Source organism: Pantherophis guttatus, chromosome 18 (assembly GCF_059756535.1).
Source record: "Pantherophis guttatus breed Tessera chromosome 18, ASM5975653v1, whole genome shotgun sequence".
NCBI classification, from domain to species: domain Eukaryota; kingdom Metazoa; phylum Chordata; class Lepidosauria; order Squamata; family Colubridae; genus Pantherophis; species Pantherophis guttatus.
The window spans coordinates 11,010,126-11,037,002 of NC_142080.1; the positions used below are offsets into that span (position 1 = coordinate 11,010,126).

At 47.5% G+C, this 26,877-nt stretch overlaps 1 protein-coding gene and 1 long non-coding RNA gene across 3 annotated transcripts in view; one reads left to right on the top strand and one right to left on the bottom strand.

Annotated features, from left to right (window-relative positions):
* The window catches only part of ATG2A (autophagy related 2A), an 87,765-nt gene that overhangs the window by 52,688 nt on the left and 8,200 nt on the right, over positions 1 to 26,877 (top strand). For both annotated transcript variants that reach the window (XM_060691930.2, XM_060691933.2), the window contains exons 22-37: positions 1,067 to 1,260; positions 3,166 to 3,246; positions 3,474 to 3,580; positions 4,170 to 4,262; positions 5,667 to 5,737; positions 8,327 to 8,403; positions 9,098 to 9,268; positions 11,328 to 11,445; positions 13,952 to 14,160; positions 17,165 to 17,394; positions 18,107 to 18,242; positions 20,165 to 20,362; positions 20,770 to 20,871; positions 23,034 to 23,118; positions 24,665 to 24,791; positions 26,232 to 26,304. In XM_060691930.2, coding sequence (XP_060547913.2) covers positions 1,067 to 1,260; positions 3,166 to 3,246; positions 3,474 to 3,580; positions 4,170 to 4,262; positions 5,667 to 5,737; positions 8,327 to 8,403; positions 9,098 to 9,268; positions 11,328 to 11,445; positions 13,952 to 14,160; positions 17,165 to 17,394; positions 18,107 to 18,242; positions 20,165 to 20,362; positions 20,770 to 20,871; positions 23,034 to 23,118; positions 24,665 to 24,791; positions 26,232 to 26,304 — 2,072 coding nt within the window. The remainder of the gene's footprint in view (positions 1 to 1,066; positions 1,261 to 3,165; positions 3,247 to 3,473; positions 3,581 to 4,169; positions 4,263 to 5,666; positions 5,738 to 8,326; positions 8,404 to 9,097; positions 9,269 to 11,327; positions 11,446 to 13,951; positions 14,161 to 17,164; positions 17,395 to 18,106; positions 18,243 to 20,164; positions 20,363 to 20,769; positions 20,872 to 23,033; positions 23,119 to 24,664; positions 24,792 to 26,231; positions 26,305 to 26,877) is intronic.
* Positions 5 to 4,297, bottom strand: LOC148111560 (uncharacterized). Its single transcript, XR_015730456.1, has 3 exons — positions 4,184 to 4,297; positions 3,146 to 3,674; positions 5 to 1,236 (listed from the first exon to the last, which is right to left on the bottom strand). It is a non-coding gene; the product is annotated as an uncharacterized LOC148111560 (long non-coding RNA).

Genomic DNA, 26,877 nt, shown 5'->3' on the forward strand with positions numbered 1-26,877 from the left:
CAGATACACTGAGTTGTGTTTACTTTCAGGAAATAGGAAGGCACAGTCCAATAAACAGTCCAGGTCATACACATATAAAGCAGGAGATAGCAAAACGATAGTCCAGGGATAATCCAATAACAAAGTCTTCTTACCAGTTGTCATAGTCATTCACAATAAACAGTTCTTCTGGATTTGCAAACAGCAACATACAAAGATATCAGAGAGCAAGAACAGCAAAGAGAAACAAACCATGTTTCTAGCTCCCTCTTAAGGACATTGGCTACAGAGCTAACCAATCAGGACACAGTGTGATGCAATTCAGCAGTCTTAAAGCTACATTGATGGTTTATATATTGCCAACCTAACAAATTAGGTAATATTTGTTTCCTAACAACCTCATTTGTGTGAACATCACAAGAGCACATGGCCCTACTCATGTGAGTGTCGAGGACACTCAGGGGCCCCACTCGTGTGAGTGTCACGGGTGCTCGGGGCCTCAGTTGCGTGAGTGTTGTGGGTACTCGGATCCTCATTTGCGCGAGCAATGGGTGCACACGCACACACACGCTTACCCTTCCCACAAAACCATTCCCTATTTCCCCCCACTCCCCCTCCGGACCGCCAACCAGGACAATTTGGGGAACTCTGCTGTAAAGCAACTATTTAAAGAAGGGCTGGCTTCAATTCCCAATGATTCCCCAGGCAGCATGTGACTTCCTGCTGGCTTCCCCACTGATTTTGGCCGTAGAAAACCGGCAGGAAGTAGCCACGGTGGGAATCGGTTAATGACAGCAACCAGGATTGCCGGGATTGCCATCATTAAGCGGTCCCGCTTTGTGACCCAACAAGGTTTACGGATGGAAACTCCGATCCCAATTTCCCTTGTACATCGGGGACTGTGTATTTCCCGTTTTTGGGGAATGCATCTGACTTTTTCATCCGACTGTACCCCTTGTTGCTTCTTCTTCTGCTGACTTTTGGGGTGGGGGAGACAGAAAATGGGGTTGGGAAGGGCCGAGGACCAGGAGCAGGTTATCTTAATCCGGGACGCTTCCTCTCTTCTTTCTGCCCCTGCCCCCCCCAGCTGTCGTGGAGGACTACCTTACAGCCGAGCATCTGGAGATTCCCAATTTCCTGCCCCCCGACGAGCTGCACCCCACCATCTACGCCTCCCAAGAGGGGCCCATCAGCTGGCCTCTGGGGGCCAAGAAGGACGGCCCCTCCAAGATGATGTCCGTGGCCATTCAGATCAACCTGGATATGGAGAAGAACATAAAGGTGCTGTTCTCAAGAAGCGATAAGCCCCTCACTCACGAGTAAAACAACCCCCCCCTTTTCAAAACAGGGCAGGAACAGTCTTTTTATTCACGTGGATAAAGAAAAATCCAACGTAATTCGTCCCAACAAACCTGGTTCTGGCCAAGGAATCCGAATTGCTGGCTGGATATCAGAAGACAAACACAGCCGGCCGATCCCAAAACCCTCCTACTCATTTCCCAGCCAGGGAGGGGCTGGCTAGCGTCTCCGTCTGCTTTTCCCTGAGAGCCGGCTTATGGTTTTCCTTTGCTACCCTCTCCTCTCCTTTCCTTTCCTTTCCTGCCCTCCCCTTCCCTCCCCACTCCTCTCCCCTCTCCTCCTATTCTCCCTTCTCCTCCCCTCCCCTCCCCTCTCCTTCTCCTCTCCCTTCTCCTCCCCTCCCCTCCCCTCTCCTTCTCCTTTCCTCTCCTCCCCTCTCCCCTCCCCTCCCCTCCTCTCCCCCTCCCCTCTCCCCCTCCCTCTCTTCTCCCCTCCCCTCCCTTCTCCTCCTCCTCTCCTCTCCCCTCTCCTCCTCTCCTCTCCTCTCCCTCCTCCCCTCTCCCTCTCTTCTCCCCTCCCCTCTCCTCTCCCCTCCCCTCCCCTCTCCTCTCCCTTCTCCTCCCCTCCCCTCTCCTCCTTTCCTCTCCTCCCCTCTCCCCTTCCCTCCTCTCCTCTCCCTTCCTCTCCCCTCCCCTCCCCTCTCCTCCTCTCCTCTCCTCCCTCCTCCCCTCTCCCTCTCTTCTCCCCTCCCCTCTCCCCTCCCCTCCCCTCTCCTCCCTTCTCCTCCCCTCCCCTCTCCTTCTCCTTTCCTCTCCTCCCCTCTCCTCCCCCTCTCCTCTCCTCTCCCCCCTCCCCTCTCCCCCTCCCTCTCTTCTCCCCTCCCCTCTCCTCCTCTCCTCTCCCTCTCCCCCTCCCCTCCCCTCTCCTTCTCTCCCCTCTCTCCCCTCTCCTCTCCTTCTCCATTTCCTTCTACTCTCCCTCTCCTTCTCCTTCTCCCCTCCCCTTTCCTTCTCCTCCCCTCCCCTCCCCTCTCCTCTCTATGCCTATGCGTATCTGGGATGGGTCCCATCTGTTCCTCCCTCTCACTCAGCTTTGGCCCCGAATTCAGCTGCCTCTCCACCTGGGGGAGGACGGAAGCCCCGGCTCTGCCTCTCTCTCTCTCTCTGCTGCTGTTTCCTCATCAGCCTCCCAAAGGCTCCGAAGCCAGCCCAGGCCCTCCCTCCACCTCCACCTCTCCTGACTGCCGCTAGCTCTGCTGGCAGCCGACGGGCTACCACAGGTGTCTTAGATAACGGGTTTTTTTTTCCCCCTGACTGCAGTGTTTCTCAACTTTGGCTGAAGATGGGCGGACTTCAACTCCCAGAATTCCCCAGCCAGCTTCCCCCTCCATGGTCACATGACTGCCTTTTGAGCACTGGGCAAATGGCCTGCCTTTACGGCTGTTTGCACTATCCCAGGGTCATGTGACTATGATTTAAAAGGTTTTTTTTGTCAGAGACCAGTTTCTATTTCCAGTTTCCATCCAAAACGCCTCCTCCTGCTCCTCCTCCTCCTCCTCCTCCTCTTCCTCTTCTTCCTCCTCCTCTTCCTCCTCCTCCTCCTCCTCCCTCCTCCTCCTCCTCCCCTCCTCCTCCTCCCCCTCCTCCTCCTCCCCCTCCTCCTTCTCCTCTTCCTCCTCCTCCTCCTCCTCCTCTTCTTCCTCCTCCTCCTCCTCCTCCTTCTCCTCTTCCTCCTCCTCCTCCTCCTCCTCCTCCTCCTCCTCCTCCTCCTCCTCCTCCTCCTCCTCCTCCTCTGATTTGGTGCTGGAGGGGACAGCAGCTGACAGGATGGGAGAGCCCTGGGAGAAAACCTACAGACGGTGACTCACATTTTCCATCTGGGTTGCAGGAGTTCCTGGTGACGCTGCGCCTCGAGGGCGCCACCATTCGGCACCGCATGGCACTGGCCCACCAGAGCTGGTACACGCAGGTGAGGCCAGATCCCCCCTAAAGAAGGTTGGCTGCTTTCTGGTTAGAGGAGGAGCGGGGGGGAAACGAGTGGGGGAGGGGGCCTGAGCAGCACCTGGGAGCAGCCCCTTTCTCTATCCTCTCTTAGACCGGTCTGAGCTTAACTCCCGGGTGCTGGAGAGCCGGCGGGCCAGGGCAGGGCTCCGGGGCTCTGGGTTCAAGTCTCACGGCCCCGTCTCCTTCTGCCAGTTGATCGACTTCCTGGACGTTTTGGACGACCCCATCCTGGGCTTCGTGCCCCCCGCCATCATCACCGTTTTGCACACCCACCTCTTCAACTGCGCCGTGGATTACAGGTATACGGTGTTGGAAATCCGAGGACGGGGAGAAGGAGGAGGCCTGAATTGGAGTTGCTGGAGCCGGCCATCGGCTGTTTCAGTTAGTCCTGCCCTGGGGAAAGAGACGGGGGGTTTCTGGTTGGGTTCCCACAACATGCTAAAAACAGGTTAAACCAAGAGCAGAGATTCAACCTGGAAATGAGAAGGAATTTTCTGACAGTGAGAACAATCAACCAGTGGAAGAGAAGCTGCCTTCGGAAGTTGTGGGAGCTTCATCACTGGAGGCTTTCAAGAAAAGACAGGACTGCCCTCTGTCAGAAATAGTGTAGCGCCTCCTGCATGGAAAGGGGGTTGGACTAGATGACCTACAAGGTCCCTCCCAACTCTGTTATTGTGACTTATACTTGGGTTTCATTCCAGCCACTTTCCACCAGCTGCTGGAGTTTTGGGGTGACTTGCACCCAAGAGAGGACTGCTGTGCTGTGACTTCCCCCTCTCCACCATTAGAGCTGGCTGGGGAATTCTGGGAGTTGAAGTCCACACCTCTTAAAGTTCCCCAGGTTAAGAAACATTGCCCCAAGGCTGACCTCCATCTTCTCCTTCACAGGCCTCTCTACTTACCTCTCCGGGTCCTCATCACCGCCGAGACCTTCACTCTCTCCAGTAACATCATTGTGGACACCTCGGTCTTCCTCCTTCGGTGAGTTGTGGGGCTGTTGAGCCCTCCAAATCTCTTAGGGGGTGGTGGTGGAACAGAAGGGATCTCAAGGAAGCTGTGCCCGGAGGAAACAAAAAAGGTGGATTTTGGGCAAGAATGCAAGGAGCCAGAGGAGAGGAGGACAGTGGAAATCTATGGTCTGGTCCTTGGAACAGAAGAGCCCCACCCTAGCTCTGGGGATATGTTGTGGTCTGCCAGCAGCCTGCGGAGCTGGCAGTGGAGTCAGACAGTGAGGAGGCTGGGGAGGACCATGGGCCAGTCCTGGAGTCTGGGGAAGGCCTGGACGTGGGCTCTGCGTCAGAGGCAGAGATGGGGCCAGGGCCATCGGGGAGTGAGGTGCGGCGCCTCCAGAGGCTGACAGCAGGGAGGCAGAGGAACAGGAGGAGCCTGTTCCTAGTGCACACATGTGCAGAGCTGCCAGAAGGCAAGAGTAGCTAAAGCAAAAGGGACAACTCGGGAGTAAGGCCAGGAGATGATTGGCCCCTCCCATAAAGGCATAAAAGAGGAGCAAAGGCACTTGGGCCCTTTGCAGGAAAGCAACGTTGTTAATTCTGTTCCCGGTCGGCATTTCTGTTTGATTCTGGACTCCGTGGGGCTTTACCAAGAAAGGCCTTTGACAAATTCTCAGCTATTAACAATAAAATAGGTTTGTTTGGGCCTAATTGTGTCTTATAATGACTAAGTGAGCCTAGGTCACAACAGGATAAAAGGCAGGGGTCGGAGATGAATAGATGCGGCAGCAAGCAATTAAAAAACCCCACATGCACGCCAGGAAAGGCGTGTCAGATCCAGGATGGGTGCGCCTGTTTGTACTTGTCAGCACGCTGCACCTGTGTCAGACTACGATGCTATCTCAAAATAAAATGAATTTCCAAACTGCCAATCTTTAAGGAAATCTTTCTTTAATTGAGCTCAGCCACCGGATCATGACTCCACGTGGATAAGACTGACCTTTTCCCCCCCAATCCCTCCCTTTCCGATCCCCAAATCTCTGCTTTTCATTGGCTATCTTCCAAGTCATTCTTCAGACTTCTTTTTCTCATCATTTCCCAGGAATGTGCCCCCTCCCCTCATTTCCACGACAACCAAGCTTCAAAGGGATTTAGCAGGCAAAAGTTTCAGAGTTTATCTCTCGCTCTCCTCTGCTCTCTCTCTATGCCAGCGTTGAAACGATGACAACCTGTTGGATTCTGCATGTATTTCCTTTCCCCCAAGAACTTGAGAGATAGGAATGTTTCCCCCCCCCCTCACTGGATTCTCAACAATCTCACCCTGCAAGAGATTGGCGGGCGAACAAATTTTAATGGATAAGTCAAAATGCACGGGTGCTCAATTTAAAACAGTTCAAGAATAGATCCTAACCAAGCCCTCTTGTTCTCCCGCTAGCTTCATTTTGGATAACTCCACCCTGTTCCTCTCCAACAAGTGTGAAGCAGAGACCGGTGACCTGAATAAAGGTACCCCTCCCTTCTTATCCCACCCCCCACACCCCGCTCCGTGCCTGTGATGGGGATCTTCTTGGGGGAAATGGCATGGCTTTTGCAAAAAAGGTTGGTAGCCATTAGCCTTAAAACAGGAGAGATAATCTTACATAAATAAAAATGTAAATGTTTGTTTGTTCAAAATCTTAAATCTCCGAAAGTTCTTCACCGATTGCTTTGAAATTTTGACACAACGTTGCATTCGAATACGCGCGTGTTTTTATATACCTACTATTATATAGATGTCACACCTGTGACAGGTAAAAACGTGCCTTTTTTTTGCAAAAAACAGCGCCATCTGTTGGACGTAAAAGCAACGCACGCTATACTTCCAAGAAAGCAATTGATTGAGCGACGTTAAAGTCCAAAAAGAAACGTAGAGAAAGGCAACTCAGGTCTGAAATCCAATCGACGGAGTGAAAAGACTGGTGGGACGGAGGCAAAGTAGGCGCGACCTGAGCTACAGAGGGAAATTATTGGCACTCGGTCAAAAAATATTGTATACCCACAAGACTGAGCCACGGCAATGCGTGGCCGGGTACAGCTAGTACATTATTTATTTTATTTATTTATTTATTTAAATTTCTATACCGCCCTACTCCCGAAGGACTCAGGGCGGTGAACAACCACAGGATAAAACATATAAATACAAAAATTTAAAATAGAATAAAAACGAATTAAATAATTTGGCTGAACAAATTTAAAATACCTCATAATTTAAAAACAAATTAAAATTTACATTTAAAAAAGGGAGAAGATTTAGGCCAGGCCAGCTTGATGAAATAAAAAAGTCTTAAGCGCACGACGGAAGGTGCGCAGATCCGGGATCCTCCGTATCTCCGCGGGGAGCTCGTTCCAGATCGTAGGTGCCCCCACAGAGAAGGCCCTCCCCCTGGGGGCCGCCAGTCGACATTGTTTGGCCGACGGCATCCGGAGGAGCCCCTCTCTATGGGAGCGTACTGGTCAGTGAGAGGCTATTGGTGGTAGCAGGCGGTCCCATAGATAACCAGGTCCTGAGCCATGGAGCGCTTTAAAGGTGATAACCAGAACCTTGACGCGCACTCGGAAAACCACCGGGAGCCAGTGCAGCTCGCGCAGGAGAGGTGTTACATGGGAACTCCATGTCACTCCCATCACCACCCTCGCGGCCGCACTCTGCGCCAGTTGGAGCCTCCGAGTGCACCTCAAGGGGAGCCCCATGTAGGGAGCGTTACAATAGTCCAGACGAGAGGTGACGAGGGCATGAGTGACTGTGTGTAGAGAGTCCCGATCTAGAAAGGGACGCAACTGGCGGATTATATAATTATAACAGATTATAAAACCTTAATAAGGCCACACCTAGAGTCCTGCATCCAGTTGTGTTCACCACACTATAAAAAAGATGTGGAGACTCTAGAAAAAGTGCAGAGAAGAGCAACCAGGATGATGAGGGGACTGGAGGCTAAAACATGCGATGAACGGTTGCATGAACTGGGCGTGGCTGGTCTAGTGAAGAGAAGGACTAGGGGAGACAGGAGAGCAGCGTTTCAATATTTGAGGGGCTGCCCCAGAGAGGAGGAGTGGGATCAAGCTGTTTCCCAAAGCACCTGTAGGCCAGACAAGGAATAATGGATGGAAACTGAACAAGGAGAGAATAAGGAGGAATTTTCTGACAGTGAGAACGATCAACCCATGGAACAGAAGTTGCTTTTGGAAGCTGTGGGAGTTTCATCACTGGAGGCTTTCAAGAAGAGATAGTACTGCCATCTGTCAGAAATGGTGTAGGGTCTCCTGCTTGAGCGGGGGGTTGGACTAGATGACCTACAAGGTCCCTTCCAACTCTGTTAATCTGTTAGAGAGGGCTCAGCTCAGACACCTCTGTATTTTTCATATCATTTTTACTCTTGTTACTTCTTTATTACAGTCTCCAAAGTCATAAAGTTATGATTTTTCCCAGTTTCCAGCAAAAAAAATGCCCTTTGCAGACAAGGGTTTTGCTTAAATTCTACAGCAGAGGGTTAACTTTTAAGATAGGTGGACCTCAGCTCGCTGGAGAATTCTGGGAATTGAAGTCCACCAATCTTAAAAGCTGCCAAGGTGAGACACCCCTGATCTACAAAGTTGGCTTCAAGACAAAGTCACAAAATTGGACGCAATCATGACTTAACGACCATAATTCTGGGCTGGCTTAACCGTCGTAAGCCGAGGACTTGCCTGCAAACTGGAAGTTTTGTTTTTTTTAAAAAAATTAGATTTATATGCCGCCCTTCTCCGAAGACTCAGGGCGGCTTACAATGCATTAAGCAATAGCCTTCATCCTTTTGTATATTTATACAAAGTCAGCTTATTGCCCCCACAAACTGGGTCCTCAATTTACCTACCTTAGAAAGGATGGAAGGCTGAGTCAACCTTGAGCCTTGGCGAGATTCGAACCTGCAGTAATTGCAGGCAGCTGGTCTTAATAACCAGCTTAATAACAGGGTGCCTTAAACCCCTGTACTACCAAGTTCAGGGACTTGCACAACGTCTTCCTCCATCATGTTTCTGACTTACCAAGTTCCAGTTTCGTCTTTTCTCTCGTCCTAGATTATGTTTGCGTGGTGGAAGTGGATCTCTTGGAATTGGTCATCACGACGTGGAAAGGAGCTACCACTGGCAAACTGGTACGTTCCCAGAGGCTGTATCTCCAATCGGTGGAACCTGTGGGCTCCAGCGATGCCTTGCTCGACTCCATCTCCCTGATATTTTTCTCTCTTCAACTCATTACTTTTAAAAAAAAAAAAAAAAAAAGGGAAACTTGGCAGATTACCAGGGAAAACCTTGACTTCAAGCTTATTATAAGTCAAGCTTTTATTGACTTATTCTCCAACGTACCTGAGGATAGAACGGGAAATAATGGGTGGAAGCTTCTTAAAGGGCGATCCAATCGCTAAAGGAGAAAGTTCCCGACAAAGGAACAGCTTGTCTCCTGAAGTTGTGAGTCCTCCATCACTGGAGGTTTTCAAAAATAGGTTAGTGAACCGTTTGACCAGGATGGTATAAGTCTCCTGCCTTGAGCAGTGGGGTTGGACTAGAAGACCTCCAAGGTTCCTTCCAGCCCTATATGTTCTATATTTTAATGTTTATTTTGAAGTGGGTTTCACAGTCAAGTCAGCATGCTTTAAGATGGGTGGACCTCAACTCCCAGAATTCCCCAGCCAGCATGCTTTAATGTGTCTGGAATTCTGGGAATTGAAGTCCACCCATCTTCCAAGTCTCGAAGGTCGAGCAACACCCACTTAGTTGTATGGTGGAAATCTGGGGGTCCCTGCCGTCCATGTGACTTGTGTGTCTCTCTCTCCTCCCCCTGTGGGGCAGACCCGGCCCCTCTTTGAGCTCCGCTGCTCCAACAACGTGGTGCACATCCACACCTGTGCCGACTCTTGCGCGGCCCTCGCCAACCTCATCCAGTACGTGGTCAACAAAGGGGACCAGCACCCGCCCCCTCGGCACGACAGCCCCACTGAGATTGCCGGGCAGAAGGTGCAGGTGAGTCCAAAGGGGTGGGTGGGGGCGTGGCAGGTCTCTCTGACCAGGTTAAACCAGGGGTGAAATCTAAAAATTTTCCCTACCGGTTCTGTGGGCGTGGCTTAATTGATTGGCGTGGCTTGGTGGTCAGGTGACTGGGTGGGCGTGGCTTGGTGGTCAGGTGACTGGGTGGGCGTGGCCAATAATAAATAATATTATTTTATTTTACTTGTTCAACTTGTATGCCGCCTTTCTCCGAAGACTCAAGGCGGCTTACAATGCATTTAAAAACCATATATAAAAACATTAAAAATTAAAACATTTAAAACAATTAAAACCCATTCACTCCATCCATGGCCGGATCTTGCCGGATCGCAAGAGCGAGATCGATGGCCCCAGGCCTGCCGGAAAAGCCAGGTCTTCACCGCTTTCCGGAAGGCCAATAGGGTGGGGATGGTCCGGATCTCAGGAGGTAACTGGTTCCAGAGAGCTGGGGCAGCCACAGAGAAGGCCCTCCCCCGCGGGCCCGCCAGCCGGCATTGTTTAGCTGACGGGATCCGGAGGAGACCAACTCTGTGGGATTTTACCGGTCGCTGGGAGCTATGCGGTGGAAGGCGGTCTCGAAGATACCCTGGCCCTGAGCCAGGTTTACACACACACACAACACAACCAGTGGTGAAATCCAATTTTTTTTTACTACGGGTCCTGTGGGCGTGGCTTGGTGGGCATGGCAGGGAAAGGATACTGCAAAATCCCCATTCCCACCCTACTCCAAGGGGAAGGATACTGCAAAAACTCCATTCCCACCCCACTCTGGGGCCAGCCAGAGGTGGTATTTGCCGGTTCTCCGAACTACTCAAAATTTCCGCTACCGGTTCTCCAGAACCTGTCAGAACCTGCTGGATTTCACCCCTGAACACAACACAACACAACTGACACACACAACAATGTAAAAGCAGCTGCACTTGACCCAAAACACCATTCCTGCAACAAGCAGGAACCTCACACAGCCACAAAAAGCTCAAAAACCAAGTTTCACACTGTTTCCACGCAAAATGCCACATACAGCTTTGTGAGATTTTCTGGGTTTGTGTAGTTAGAGTGAAACACTACAGAAACACGCCAAATATCAGAAAGCTAGACAAATATTTTATTATTTTATTTTATTTATATTTTTAGATAAAAGCAGCTAAATTTAAAACTTCCTTAACTTTAAATTGCTATTTCTAAAAAAAAATAAAACTCCTAAAAAAACCCCCAATTAACTATTTTTTTAAAGCCTCCTCCCCAAAAAACCCAATCCTCCTCCTCCTCCTCCTCCCTTCTCCTTTCTCCTTCTTTCTCCTTCTCCTTCTCCTTCCCTCTATTGTCTGAATCATTGATCAAACAAATCCCATGTTGAAAAGTATTCTGTATCTTCTTTATCCTTTATCTGTAATGTCAACCTATCCATTTCTGCACATTCTAGTATTTTTTTAATTGCGCTCTCTTCTGTAGGTATTTCCTAAGTATAAGAATAATGATAGACGAAGAATATTTATTATTATATCATAGTAAGATATTATAAAAATGTAAGACGCAGAAAACATTTTGAATGATAATTGTATAGTGTATACATATTAGTATGTATAAAACTAAAAAACCGTAGATATAACCCGGTACAGAGCTGTTGCAAAGCGGAAATTGTAAGGTAAAACGAAGAAAATTGTATAGTAAAAATAATTTTTTTTAAAAAAAGTCTTGCAATATTAAGTAATATTCCCTTTATCATACTTTTCTGGTACTATGCCTAACAAAAATATTTCTGGCTCTATATAATCTACATGCTGCTTTAACATTTTTTATAACGATGTGTGCATTTTCGTCCAAAACTTTTTTTGCCTTTTGCACATGTCCACCACATGTGATAGTATGTGCCCGGTGTCTGATTGCATTTCCAACATTTGGCGGACATATTTTGGGACATCTTTGCTAACCTTGCCGCTGGCAGACGCCACCTATAAAAACATTTTGTACAGGTTTTCCTTATAAGTAGTCGCCATTGTCGATTTATAATTTCTATATTTTTGTCCTCTGCTAGTTATCCGAGAGCCCGGCTTCTCTGCCCACCTGTCCCCCAGCTGAGACGGCGGCCATCAACCAGCGAGACCTCACGGACGCCCTCATGGATACCGAGCGTGGATACCAGGAAATGACCGGTGAGATTGGGGTGGAGCAGGGAGGGCCACGTTCTAGCTTGACTTTGGATGACACTTCGCAACACCGGTGGCATTTCCACCTGTGATGGATTGAACAATTAAGAATACTACACTTGATGTTAGTCAAAAGACCTCGGTCTATATACCAAATGAATGACTATTGGGATCCACATATCAAAACAACTTAACCTTATGTGCGGCCAGAATTTGAAAATAACATTTAACACAACACAGTTCTTAAGCAAAATGCTTCGGTTGAGATCGGCATATGCGGGACTGATTGGGGTAGGTTGCAGGGGTGGCACCAAAATTGCCAGGGTTCCAAGTAACCAGGGGTGAAATGTTCCCGGTTCAGACCAGATCGCCCGACCCGGTAGCGATGGCTGCGGGTGGTTCGGAGAACCGGTAGCAAAAATCCCTGCCCCCCCTCCCCCCATGCCCAGCTGAGCCGCACGATCATCAGAGGCTTTTTTTTTTAACTTTTAAAAACATTTTTTCTATATCATCTTGGAAAAAATGGCCGAAAAAATGCTTTTAAAAGTAAAAAAAAAAAAAAAAAGCCTCTGATGATCGTGTGGCTCAGCTGGGATCGTCAGAGGCTTTTAAAAGCATTTTTTTCTGCAACCTTTTAAGGTTGTAGAAAAAATGCTTTTAAGAGTTAAAAAAACAAACAAACTTGGCCACCCCACCCAGTCACATTACACCCCCCCCTCCACCAAGCCACGCCCACAGAACCGGTAGTAACAAATTTTACATTTCACCACTGCAAGTAACCCCCACCAATGAAAAAAGACTCCGAGGCTTGAAGTTCCTCAAAGTTCCATTTTATTAGAGATGTCATATTGGCACATTTGGGAAAACCTGAATCTGAAAGCTTCCAGGTTTTCCCCACCCAACAGAAAGTCCAAGTCCCTTCCCCTGCACCCACATGTCCATCACATGGTCCAATCAAAGCACCGTCCCAACTAGAGAGGCCTCCCAGTCACGCCACTCCAGGTGCAGGGCAGGACGTCCTTGACTCTCTGAGAAAAGAATGTTATTATGACTATATATATATATATATATCACCCTTGCTCCGTACAATCCCCCCTCCCAGTTTCCCACAGTAGAGCCTGAGTGGCGTAGGAGGCTAATGCCTCCTACTAAGGCAGCATTTAACATCCAGTTGCCTGCCATTACTGCGAGTTCAATTCTCACCAGGCTCAAGGTTGACTCAGCCTTCCATCCTTTCTAAGGTGGGTAAAATGAGGACCCGGTTTGTGGGGGCAATAAGCTGACTTTGTATAAAATATACAAAAGTATGAAGGCTATTGCTTAACGCATTATAAGCCGCCCTGAGTCTCCGGAGAAGGGCGGCATATAAAAATAAATAAATAAATAAAAAAAAAGTAGGAAATGTGGCAGGCCTGAAGGCCCAACGAAAAAGATGGCTTCCAGGCCTGACAGAAATAACAATTTTATCGTATTTTATCTGTATCTTAAATGATTGTATTTTATTCCAATTTTAGGTGGTATTTTATTCAGTGGTGGGATCCTTCCGGTTTAACAACCGGCTCAGAGATCGCGCACTTCACGCGTGTGCAGTTCAACAAAAAAAAAATTAAAAAATCACCTTCCGTGTTAGTGCTAGGGAATTAAAACAGCTGAGGTGTGGCAATCCGCTCTGCCCCGCTAATCAGCTGCGAAGTTATAGGTAAATAAAGCTCAGGAGTTGGCAGGCAGGCCCAGCTTATCATCGGAGGTACCGGTTCGCCTGAACTGGTCCGAACCAGTAGAATCCCACCCCTGATTTTATTCCAATTTCATTTTAAATCGTATTTTATTCCAATTCCATTTTAAAGTGTATTTTATCAAATGTTAGTAGTAATTTGTTTCTGGAACTCTGCACTTTGAGATGGCCCATGGGCTAATCCAGGGGTCAGCAACCTGCGGCTCTGGAGCCGCATGTGGCTCTCTCCCCCCTCTGCTGTGGCTCCCTGTCACTCAAAATATGCATCCCAACTGCCAATGGGCGACACCCGCCGACACGTGGTTTATTGAGCTTTTCAACCCCCGGTAGGCCAACCATGGGTAAATCCAAGAAAAGAAAAGTTTCAGAAGAAAACAAAACATTTAATTCAACTACATAGGCTAATTTTGTGGCTGCTCAAGGAATAGTCAGGCACGGGAAGGGTTTTGTGGCTCCCGGTGTTTTCTTTTCTGTGGGAAACGGGTCCAAATGGCTCTTTGAGTGCTTAAGGTTGCAGACCTCTGGGCTAATCAATCAATCAATCAATCAATAAAAAAATTAAATAAAATTAAGAATAGAATGAATGAGCCAGAAGGGACCTTGGAGGTCTTCTAAGTCCGGCAACCCTTTGGAGTTTGCAAGGTTGTCAAAAGGAAGTTTTGAATGTCCCGGCCTAGCTCCCCGTTCTGGGGATTTTGGGGGTGTGCCTCCTGTCCAAGGGAGTGCAACTTGTGCGAACGCGGCCATTCAATCCTCTTTCAAATGCTCTTTCCCCAGGGGACTCTGGGATGAGGCGGCAGCCTTCGCCCGTCTCGGTGTATCTCTTCCCCGGTGAGAACGGGGCGGCAGGCCAAGGGAAGGCCCCCCCTCCCCCAGGGACCCCAGTGGCCGAGGGTCTCGATTTCAGCCCTTCCGAGGACAGCGAAGGAGAGAGCGAAGCCACAGATGGGTTCTGCATTTTGGACGCTCCGGGAACGGGCATTCCGGTAAGGATTTGGCTGCTTTTGGGTGTCTCCTTCAAGGGTCACAGCGGGAAAATCTTCTGAGAAAAGTTATGAGAGGGTCAGCACAGTGAAGAATAGAATAGAATAGAATAGAATAGAATAGAATAGAATAGAATAGAATAGAATAGAATAGAATATACAGTACAATACAGTACAATACAATTACAGAATAGAATAGTGGAGTAGAATAGAATTCAGACTAGACTAGACTAGACTAGAATAAATAGAATAGAGTATAGACTAAATAGAATACAATACAATAGAATACAATAGAAAATGGAATAGAATAGAATATACAATCTACAATACAATACAATTACAGAATGAAGTGGAGAGTGGAGTGCAGTAGAGTAGAGTAGAGTAGAATTCAGAATAGAAAATAGAATAGAATAGAACAGAATATAGAATAGAATACATAGAATAGAATAAATAAAATAAAATAAATAGAGTAGAATAAATAGAATAGAATAGAATAGGAAAATATACAGAACAGAACAGAATAGAATAGAATAGAAAATGGAATAGAATAGAATATACAGAATAGAATAGAATAGAAAATGGAATAGAATAGAATAGAATAGAATAGAATAGAATAGAATAGAATAGAATAGAATAGAATAGAAAATATGGAATGGGAATAGAATAGAATAGAATAGAATAGAATAGAATAGAATAGAATAGAATAGAAAATATGGAATGGGAATAGAATAGAATAGAATAGAATAGAATAGAATAGAATAGAATAGAATAGAATATTCTTTATTGGCCAAATGTGATTGGACACACAAGGAATTTGTCTTTGGTGCATAGGCTCTCAGTGTACATAAAAAGAAAAAAAGACATTCATCAAGTATCATAAGATACAACACTTAGTGATAGTCAGAGGATACTAAATAAGCAATCAAAATCACACTACGTGGGAAACTAAATAAAACAATATAAATCGTAAAGATACAAGCAACAAGGTTATAGTCCTAAGTAGAAGGAGATGGGTAATAGGAAGGATGAGAAGAATAATAGTAACACAGTCTTAGTAAATAGTTCCACAGTGTTGAGGGAATTATTCGTTTAGCAGAGTGATGGCGTTTGGGAAAAAACTGTCCTTGTGTCTAGTTGTTCTGGTGTGCAGTGCTCTATCGCCTCGTTTTGAGGGTAGGAGTTGAAGCTATTTATGTCCAGGATGTGAGGGGTCTGTAGGAAGGTTCTCCCTGCATCAAAGCCAGGAAGCTCAGGCTGTCCCAGGAGCTGCTGATCCGTTCTAGAGAGGAATTATGGAGTCTGTCATTCGTTATTTTGATAACTGGCTGGTTTGGCACGGCCACCAAACTGGGCAAGTCCCGACTTCATCGGATAGTTTGGACTGCAGGAAGAACAATGGCAACCAGCCTGCTTTCCATCAAAGACCCGTATCAGAGGCCGGAGAAAATATCTACAGAACCCTCACATCTTGGACGTCAACTGTTTCAATTCCTCCCCTCGGGATGGCGCTATAGGGCACTGCATGCCAAAACAACCAAACACAAAGACAGTTTTTCCGCTCATGCCATCACTCTGCCAAACGCTTCATTCCCACAGCACTGTCTGAGATCTAAGGATATTTACCCGTGTTGTGGGACTGTAGTAGTAGAAGTAGTAGTATCCTTCCCATCTTCTTTACTATCCCCTCTTATTGGTGTCATTATTACAATCATTATTACTCTGTTGCTTTGCAACACTGTGCAACTCACGGACATTGAGAGCTTACAGAATAACAGTGCATCCTCTCCTCTTCTCTCTTCTCCTCTCCTCTCCTCCTCTCCTCTCCTCTCCTCTCCTCTCCTCTCCTCTCCTCTCCTCTCCTCTCCTTTCCTCTCCTCTCCTCCTCTCCTCTCCTCTCCTCTCCTCCTCTCCTCTCCTCTCCTCTCCTCTCCTCTCCTCTCCTCTCCTCTCCTCTCCTCTCCTCTCCTCTCCTCTCCTCCTCTACCCTACAGTTTTTCTCCTCTCCTCTCCTCTCCTCTCCTCTCCTCTCCTCTCCTCTCCTCTCCTCCTCTCCTCTCCTCTCCTCCTCTACCCTACAGTTTTTCTCCCCTCCCCTCCTCTCCTAAATCCTATTCCATCCCATCCCAATTTTCTGTTCTGCTCCTATTTCTGCTCTGTTCTTCCTGTGAGATGCAAACCTACATTGTTTCTCAATTTGGCTATTAAGCAGTCCCATTCATCTAAAAGCTGATCCCCCCCCCCCCCAAAGTTGACCATAGTCAGCCAGGAGTCGATGCAGTGCCAGTATTTTCCCAGCTCCATTAAAAAAAAAAGGCAGTTTTTCATGCACCCTGTGTTGTGGCCTGCCAGCTGCCAACAGAGCTGGTGACAGACTCGGACGATGAGGAGGATGGGGAGGAACTTGGGCCAATGCTGGAGTCTGGGAAAGGCTCCGATGGATGCTCTGTGTTGGAAGCAGAGATAGAGCCAGAGCCGTCCGACCTTTCCCGCCGGAGAGGCAGCTGCCTTCGGAGGCTGAGATGAGTGGGGAGGAAGAACAGCTGGGGCCTGTTCCAGATGCATGTATGCGCAGAGCAGTTAGGAGAGGAGAGCAACGGAGGACAAGGAGTCGACTCGGGAAGCAAAGCACACACTGAATGGCCCCTCCCTGGCTGGGGAATAAATAGAGGGAAAGGGGAATGGTGATCGTAGGAGACAACCGTTCGTATTTCTGGAGATTTTGCTCATTGTGTTTCGTGCATCAAAGGCTGCTTTTGCCAGAACTTAATTTGCAGCCTTTCGGCTGGGAGCTCACGCCCTGGCAATTATCGCAAGGAACTGAGAAGGTCTGTTACTGCAGTTAACTCCTTGAAGGACTCTTGCCTGGATTTTTCGGTGTGTGAATGCCATGAATTCACAGGAGATAAATAAAGGGTTTTTTTTTTGTATGTGACAAGGAGTCTGTTTCTTGGTTCTGCTATGGCTGGATCAGAACACCCTGGACCCTCCTGCCTTTCTGTCTCTGCAGCCTCGGGATGGCGAACCGGTGGTGACCAAGCTCTTGGAGGGCCCCGTCCACATCCAGGAGGGCCACTTCTCTCGGCCCCTGGGCAGCACGGATTTATTGAAGGCCCCCTCCCACTTCCCGGTGCCGGAGAGCCGAGTCGTGATGCGGGAAATTTCGGTGGTCTGGCATCTCTACGGGGGCAGAGATTTTGGGCCGGGGCGCTCGCCTTCTGGACACATGCATTCCCCCAGGTAATTCTTCCTTTTCGGGATCTGCTCTCTGCTTTCGTCCGACAAGTTTCTGAGCTAAGTTGGCTTCCCTGTTTTGAAGATCAATCGTTTGAGAAAAAGTTCTCCTTTTTTACGTGGATCGGTGTTTCTCAACTGCAGGTGGTCCTCGATTTAAACAATTCATTGAGTGACCATTCAAAGTTACGACAGCACTGGGGGAAAAAGTGATTTATGGCCGTTTTTCTCAGGGTCACCTGGTCAAAATTGGGATGCTTGGCAACTGGCTCATATTTATGACCGTCGTGGCGTCATGGGATCCCCTTTTGCGACCAGCGAAGTCAATGTGGGGGTGGGGAGGAGCCAGGTTCACTTAAGAACCGTGTTACGAACTGAAGAACTGCAGTGATTCACTTAGCAACGGTGGCAAGACGAACCGTAACGTGGGGTGAAATTCGCTTACCCAGTGTCTCCCTTAGCAACAGAAATTTTGGGGTCCACTGTGGTCATAAGTCGAGGACTACCTGTATAAGATGGGTGGACTTTAACTCCCAGAATTCCACAGTCAGCAAAGATGGAGAATCCTGGGAGTTGAAGTCCACCCATTTTACAGCTGCCAACTTTGAAAAAAACTGATGAAGGTGAAATTCCATAATGTTGGCAAGAGATTGGCCAGATCTTTTGGGGGATATTAATAACCAATCAATACCTGATCACCACTTTTTCCCAATTTCAGGACGAAATCAAGCCTTCCCAGCACCCGTTCCTCCCCCTCTCGGTCTTCGGTGTCCAGCCGACCCCAGAGCTCCTGGCGGGCTCAAGGAGGCCCCGGTCGTATCCACGACCTGCTGATGGAAATCCAGCTTACAAAGGTGAGACGGGTAGGGGCTGCTCTGCAGGGGTGGGAGGAGGCTTCCTGAGCAGCCTTGATTTCGGGGCAGTTTCGGGGCAGCCAGAAGAGACAGGCAGCAGCCCCATATTTTTCAGTGGGGAAGAGGGAAGGGAAGGGGAGAGGAGAGGGAGGGAGGGAGGGAAAGAGAGAGAGGAGATGAGAAAAGAAAAGAAAAGAAAGAGGGGAGAAGAAAAGAGACAGAGAAAGAAGTGAGAAGAGACAATAGAAGAGAGAAGAAAAGAAAGAAAAAAGAGAATATATAAGAGAAGAGCAAAGAGAAGGAAGGAGAGAGGAGAGAGAAAGGAGATGAGAAGAGAGAAAAGGAGATAAGAAGAGCAAGAGAAGAGAAGGAAGAGAAGAGAGAATAGAAAAAAGAAAAAAGAGGAGCAAGAAAAAGAGAGAAGAGGAGAGAGAGGAGAGATGAGAAGAAAGAAAAGAAAAGCAAGAGGAAAAATGCAAAGAAAGAAAGAGAATAGAAAGAGGAGAGAGAAGAAAAAAGAAAGAGAAAGCAGGAAAAAGAAGAGAAGAAGAGAGAGAAAAAGATGAGAGAAGAAAAGAAAGAGATAGAAGAGAAAAAAGGAGATAGAGAAGACACAAAGAAGAGGAGAGAGAAAAGAGGAGAAGAGAGGAACAAAACTCTGGAAGCAGATATCCAGAGGGCAGTGGGGCAACGTCAGACAACGGTGGCAAACAAGTACAGGCAGTCTTCAGTTTACAACATAACATTCATTTAGTGACCAAAGTTATAAAGGCGTTGAAAAAAGTCATTTGTGACGGTCCCTGCACTTCCCCACGGCCACATGATCGTGATAGGGCGTAATCCCATGATGCACAATTTACCAACTGATCTGCTTCATAATGAATTTTCTACTCTTTTTTGTGGTCCTAAATTGAGGACTACTTGTATACGCTCGTTGCCAAGAGTCCAAATTTTATCATGTGACCACGAGGATGCTGCCATGGTCGTATGTGTGAGGACAGGATTTAAGTCACTTTTTGCACAGTCACTAAATGAACAGCTGTAAATCGAGGATAATCTATACAGGTAGTCCTCAATTTACAACTATTCGTTGAGTGACCGTTCAAAATTACGACCGCACTGAAAAAGTGGATATGGCCATTTTTCACAGTTGTGTCCGTTGCAACCTCGCCATGGCCATGTCATCAAAATTCGAACGCTTGGCAACCGGTTCATATTTATGACGGTCGCAGCGTCCCGGGGGGTGGTGGTTTGTCACGTGATCCCTTTTTGCGACCTTCTGACAAGCAAATTCAGTGGCTGAAGCCGGATTCACCTAACAACCGTGTGACTAATTCAACAACTGCAGCGATTGACTTAACAAATGCAGCAAGAAAAGTCGTAAAATGGGGCAAAAACTCACTTTAACAAATGTCTCACTTAGGCGCATAAATTCTGAAGTCAGTTGTGGTCGTAAGTTGAGGACTATGTCAGGGTTCCAAGTAATAGACCCATAGCAAGCAAAACTCCGAGGCAGGTAGATTCCTCAAAGAATAGCTTTATTGGACATACAGTATCATATTGGCACAGATCTGGTGAAAACCGACTCTGAAGGTTCCCGCAGTTTTCACCTAATTAAAAATGAAAGTTTGTCACTTTCTCAAAACAATCAGCCGCATGGTCCAATCACGGCTCTGTCTGGTTGCCAGGTGACATCACTCCGCCTTCCTCTGACCAGGCGTGAGAATGACCTTGGTTCCCAAGAAAAAGTATTTTGTTTTGACCACAAAATCCCATCTATCTCTAATCCCCTCTCCCTTATCCCTCTTCCAAGATGGCTTCGGTCAGGTCACCTTCAGGGTTGACAGACTACCTGTAGAGACGGCCTGTGTACATAGCTCGTACTGTGTCAGTGATGCTTCCCTCTTCCTCTCTGCTCTCAGGTGAGTTTCCAGCACGAATCCTACTCGACTGGAGCATCCGAGAAGCCATCCCTGGAATCGGAGGAGCAGCCCTTAGCCAGGCAGGTGTTCGTTGTCCAGGAGCTGGAGATCCGAGACCGCCTGGCCTCCTCGCAGATCAACAAGTTCCTCTACCTGTACAGCAGCGAGCTCCTGCCCCGGAGGGCCCATTCTAACATGGTAAGAACCAGATTGGGGTTGCTCGAGCCGGCTATCAGCTGTTTCCGTTAGTCTTGCCCTGGGGAAAGAGACTGGGGGTTTCTGGTTCAGTTCCCACAACATGCTAAAACCAGGTTAAAACCAAGAGCAGTGATTCAACCTGGAAATAAGGAGGAATTTTCTGACAGTGAGAATAATCAACCCATGGAATAGAAGTTGCCTTCAGAAGTTGTGGGAGCTTCATCACTGGAGGCTTTCAAGAAGAGACTGGACTGCCATCTCTCAGAAATGGTGGAAGGTCTCCTGCTTGGACAGTGGGTTGGACTAGATGACCTTCGAGTTCCCTTCCAACTCTGTTAATCTGTTTAAAGTCCCAGAATTTCCCATCCGGCAATACCAATTCTCTTCCTTCTTCTTTTTTTTTCCAGCTCACCATCAAAGCTCTTCACGTCTGCCCTGAAGCTGGCGTGGGGGGTCCCGAGTGCTGCCTAAGGGTCTCCTTGATGCCTCTCCGACTCAACATAGACCAGGTAAAGGACGCCTCCCTGTTGATCGGGTGGCAAGCTCAGTCAGGAGTTGTGAGACGGTGGATGAATTTAGCTCCTTGCCACTGAGCTACCATCCTTTACATGAATTGGGCAAAACCAAGACAGGAAGAGGAGGGGTGTCTGGATTCTTCTACTTTTGCAGTTCCGGCTGAACTTTCCAAACTTGCTTGGGAAGGATAAGGGTATGTGGGAAAGATCTATGAAAAATGGGGCAAGAAAGCCTGTCTAGGGAGCAATTAGATAAAGGGACAAGTTAGCCCAGAGTTGTATAACAGGCAAAGAAAAAGGTTCAGAAGAAACCCTCCCTAGTTTCTCGGGCTGTAAAAGACACGAGTGGAAGATATGTACTTTCAGAATTGAAGGATTCTATTAATGTAGCTTTAGGGAACAGTTGGATAAGAGACAGCTTAGCCCATAACTGTATAACGGGCGAAGAAAAAAGGCTCAGAAGAAACCCTCCCTAGTTTCTCAGGCTATGAAAGACATGAGTGGGAGATTTGTACTTTCAGAGTTCAAAGATTCTATTAATGTAGCTTTAGGGAACAGTTGGATAAGAGATAGTTTAGCCCAGAGCTGCATAATGGGAGGAGATATAGGTTCAGAAGGAACCCTCCCTAGTTTTTCAGGCTGTAAAATACACGAAGTCACATGGCCCAATCATGGCAGTGTCCGCAGTCTGAGAGATTTGTACTTTCAGAATTGAAAGATTCTATTAATGTAGCTTTAGAGAACAGTCGGATAAGAGACAGCTTAGCCCATAACTGTATAACGGGTGAAGAAAAAGGTTCAGAAGAAACCCTCCCTAGTTTCTCAGGCTGTAAAAGACACGAGTGGGAGATTTGTACTTTCAGAATTGAAAGATTCTATTAATGCAGCTTTAGGGAACAGTGAGATAAGAGACAACTTATTGAGGAATGGACTTTGAAGATGGCCAGTTTTGCAGAGATGGCGAAGATCTCAGCATACTTAAAAGATTGTTCACAAGAGACTTATGAATGGGAATGGAAAAGGTGGATAGAGTATGTTCAGAACAAATATCAAACTAGAAAGTATCAAATAGCTTTTACTTGAAAATAATGTTTTAGAAATATTTTAATGTAATGAGGTAAAAAGAAAAATTATACAGGGGAGGGAGGGGTTCAAGTTTATACATAAGTGTCATATTAAGGGTTTTTTATGAGTATGAGTATATTATAGGGAAGTCTGGGGGGAGGGGAGGGTTAGGGAGGGTTAGGGAGGTTGGGAAGTCTGGGGGGGGAGGTGGGGGGGAAAAAGGGGTGAAAATGTAATTGTAAAACTTTTGCAATAAAAAAAAAAAAGAAAAAAGAGACAACTTAGCCCATAACTGTATATCGGGCGAAGAAAAAGGCTCAGAAGAAACCCTCCCTAGTTTCTCAGGCTGTAAAAGAGATTGAGGGAGAGGGCGGGGAGAATTGTACCTTCAGACTTGCAAGATTCTGCCACTGTGAGTACAGGTAGTCCTCTACTTACAACCACAATTGAGCCCAGAATTTTATGTTGCTGAGTGAGAAATTTTGTTCAGTGTGTTTTATTTATTTATTTATTATATTTCAATACCGCCTTTCTCCCGTAGGACTCAAGGCGGTGTACAGTCAAGAAAAATATAGACACACAAACATCATAAAATTGCTAATTAAAATTATTACTTAGTTTGGTCAATTAAATGTTTTGCCACATTTTTACGGCTTTCCTTGCCACGTTGGTTAAATGAATCACTGCAGTGGTTTCAATTAGTAACACGGATGCTAAGTGAATCTGGCCTTCCCCGCTGACTCTGGTTTGGTGAGAAGGTCGCCAAAGGGTATCACGTGACCCTGGGACACGGCCACCGTCATAGATACGAACCGGTTGCCAGGCATCCGAAAGTAAATCACGTGACTGCAGGTAGATCTCGCCATGGCCATAAGTTTGCAAAATGGTCCTAAGTCAGCTTTTTCCACTGTCGTCGTAACTTTGGACGGTCATTAAGTGAAGTTTTGTAAGCTGAGGTCCACCCGTAGAATTAGTTCATCTGTTTGTGTTTCCTCTCTGGTCCACCTGAAGAGTCGGGAGGCACCTGAGTTGGTGCTTCCAAGGGAGACGGACTTTCCTTCACCCCTTCTCTGCTCTTCTTCTGCTTCCAGGACGCCTTGTTTTTCCTCAAAGACTTTTTCACCAGCGTGGCGGCCAGCATCAATCCCGTCGTGCCCATGGAAGTAGGCCCTGAAGGTAGGTCCCTCCTTACCGTGATCCATGTTGGTGCAGTAGTTAGAACTCACTGCTCACTCCAGCAGTTTGATCCTGACCGGCTCAAGGTTGTCCTTCCTTCCTTCCAAGGTGGTTCTTCCTTCCGTCCTTCCGTCCTTCCAAGGTGGGTCAAATGAGGACCCAGATAGTTGGGGGCAAGAGGCTGATTCTGTAAACTGCTTTAGAGAGGGCTGAAAAGCACTGTGAACCGGGATATAAGTCTTAAGGGCTATGGCCTTCCTTCCTCCCTCCCAGTGGTTAGAATGCAGTATTGTAAGCTAACTCTGCCCATTGCCGGCAGTTCAATTCTGACCGACTGGCTCAAAACCTCTTGGAGAGGGCAGTAAAGCACTATGAAGTGGTATATACTGGTAGGTCTAAGTGCTACTGCCCTTCCTTCCTTCCTTCCTTCCTTCCTTCCTTCCTTCCTTCCTTCCTTCCTTTCCTTCTTCTTTCCTTTCCTACTTCCTTCCTTCCTTCCTTTCTTCCTTCCTTCCCTCCTTCCTTCCTTCCTTCCTTCCTCCCTCCCTCCCTCCCTCCCTCCTTTCCTTCTAGACGGCAGTATTGCAGGCTAACTCTGCCTACTGCCAGCAGGTCAATCCTGATTGGCTCAAGGATGACCCAGCCTTCCGTCCTTCTGAGGTCGGTAAAATGAGGACCTGGATTGTTGGGGGAGTAATATGCTGACTCTGTAAACTGCTTAGAGGGGGCTGTAAAACACTGTGAAGCGGGATATTAGTCTAAGTGCTATTGCTATTCTACTCCTACTCCTACTCCTACTCCTACTCCTACTCCTACTCCTATTCCTACTCCTATTCTATTCGCCCTGGTGGCACAATGGTTAGAATGCAGCATTGCAGGCTAACTCTGCCAACTGCCAGTGGTTCGTTTTTGACCGGCTCAAGGTTGACTCAGCCTTCCGTCCTTCCGAGGTGGATAAAATGAGGACCCAGATTGTTGGGGGGGGGGGGGGGCAAGAGGCTGACTGTGTAAACCACTTTACACAGCGTGCTTTACATAGAGAGTGCTGTAAAGGCGCTGTGAAGCTGTATGTAAGTCTTATTGCTACTGCTATTGCTATTACGTGGCCTTCTGTCCGAGTTAGGCCAGAGTTCCCCAACCTTTTTCAGGTCTGTGCCACAGATCGAGGAGAGGGGATGATATGGTGGGAGGGGCAGGTGCATGCATGAGCTCCTGCGACGTTCGTGCAAGTGGGGACACAAGTTCCCACAAGGAGGCTTGCTTGTGTGGGATTGTGAATACCTGTGACGACGTTCACATGAGTGGGAACACGAGGACCCACACCGAAGCCCATGCGAGAACGTGACAATGGGAAATGTAGTTTTTGCCCTATCGAGAGGGCCAAACTGCATTTCCCGGCCTCTCAGCCTGGATTGCAGTTCTACTGTGTTTGTCTTTCTTTGGCTGGGGATGATGGGTGCTTGTCTCAAGTCCTGGGTGCACAGAAGAGGGTCGGGAGGAGTTTTGTGGGACAAGAAGGGCCTTTAAAAAGCGGTCACCCCTCCAGGTCGTGTTGAGTCCCCCGGGAAGGACTCCGAGGCAGCCGAGAGGATGATGGCAACTTCAGTGGAGACCACGACCAGTGAAAATAGCTCCAATGCCTCCTCTTCCTCCGAGCAGCCCATTTATTTCCGGTATGGATGCGGGGGGGGGGGGGCTGGGGGCGGGCGGGAAGGGGATTGTAAGGGTGGGAAAATGGATGGGGACCCTCAATGGGACAAGGGATGCCCCTCCGGAGTTCAGATCGAACACTGTTTTGCAACCTCAGCAAGTTGAAGACGGGTGGACTTCAACTCCCCGAATTCCCCAGCCAGTTTAGCATTAATCTAATTTTTGAAGTTTAGTATGTCCAGACAGGACCGATAAGGAGAGAATGCTGGGGGTTTGTTAAAAAAAATTCCGAAGGTGGTATGCAATCAAGGCCACACCCCCTTTCCATATTTGTGTATCTGTTTGTCTGTTTGTGTGTGTGAGAGAGACAGACAGACAGAGAAAGAGATAGAGAGAGGGACAAAGAGACAGAAAGAGAGAGAGAGATAAGGAAGAGACAGAGACAGAGAGAGACAGAGGGACACAGAGAGAGACAGAGAGAAAGAGAGAGACAGAGACACACAGAGAAACACACACACAGAGAGAAAGAGAGACAGAGAGAGACACAGAGAAACAGAGAGAGAAAGAGAAAGAGAAAGAGAGAAAGACAGAGAAAGAGAGAAAGTGAGTGGGACAGAGACATAGAAAGAAAGAGAGAGACAGAGAAAGAGAGATGAGAAAGAGACAGAGACACAGAGAAACACAGAGACAGAAAGAGAGAGAGACGAGAAAGAAAGAGAGACGAGAAAGAAAGAGAGACACAGAGAAACACAGAGAGAGACAGAAAGAAAGAGAGAGACGAGAGAGACACAGAGAGACACCTAGAAACAGAGACAGAAAGAAAGAGAAAGAGAGAAAGCAAGAGACACAGAGAGACACAGAGAGAGACAGAGAAAGAGAGATAGAAAGTGACAGAGACAGAGAGAGACAGAGAAAGACAGAGAAAGAGCGAGACAGAGAGAAAGACAGAGAGACAGAAAGAGACACAGAAACAGAGAGACAGAGAAAGAGACAGAGAAAGAGAGAAAGAGAGACACAGAAAGAGAGACAAAGAAAGAGAGAAAGAGAGACAGAGAGACGAGGAAGAGAAAGAGAGAAAGAGAGATAGAAAGAGACAGAGAGAGACAGAAAGAGAGAGACAGAGAAAGAGAGATAGAAAGAGACAGAGAGAGACAGAAAGAGAGAAACAGAGAAAGACAGAGAGAGAAAGAGCCAGACAGAGACAGAAAGAAAGAGAGAAAGACAGAGAGAGACAGAGAGAGATCCTTCAAAAAGATGGGTGTTCATTACAAGTATTCCTTGCCTTACGACTGTTCTCTTATCAATGGCTGAGAATTATTACTGACCTCCTTGGGGTACTGATGACAGATTTTCCATTAAAGGTGGGAGTGAAAACTTCGATCCAGAAAATGTCCCCTCCTCTCCCGGCCTCCCAAAAATGGGACAGGCCATCACACCAGCTGTTTTTCTTTCTTCCTCATCAGGGAATTCCGGTTCACGTCCGAGGTCCCCATTTGGCTGGATTACCACGGGAAGCACGTCACTGTGGACCAGGTGGTGAGTAGCTAAAGCCACACCAAGCCCTTTGCCCCCCAGGTTAACAGAAATCACGGAATGACAAGAGTTGGAAGGGACCTTGGAGGTCATCTAGTCCAACCCCCTGCTCAGGCAGGAAGCCCTGTACCATTTCAGACAAATGATTGTCCAATCTCTTCTTAAAACTTTCCAGTGTTGGAAATTCTGGACTGTGCGGAGATGGATAAATTTAACGAAAGGAATAAAAGAAAAAGAAGATACAGAATATGATCAAGTATGGAATAAGTGGTACGATTGGCTAAAGACTAGGGAAGGCAAAAGAGAATAAAGGAGCCTTGGTGGTGCAGCGGACTAAAGTGCTGTTAAGTAGCACTTAGCTGCCAGCTGCCTGCAATTACTGCGAGTTAAAATCTCAGCAGGCTCAAGGTTAACTCAGCCTTCCATCCTTTCGAGGTAGGTAAAATGAGGACCCAGATTGTGGGGGCAATAAGCTGACTTTGTATAAAAAAAAGAACACCGCTTGGGGGGGAGGCAAAAGCCCTACTAAGCAGGTATATACAAAAGTATGAAGGCTATTGCTTAACGCATTGTAAG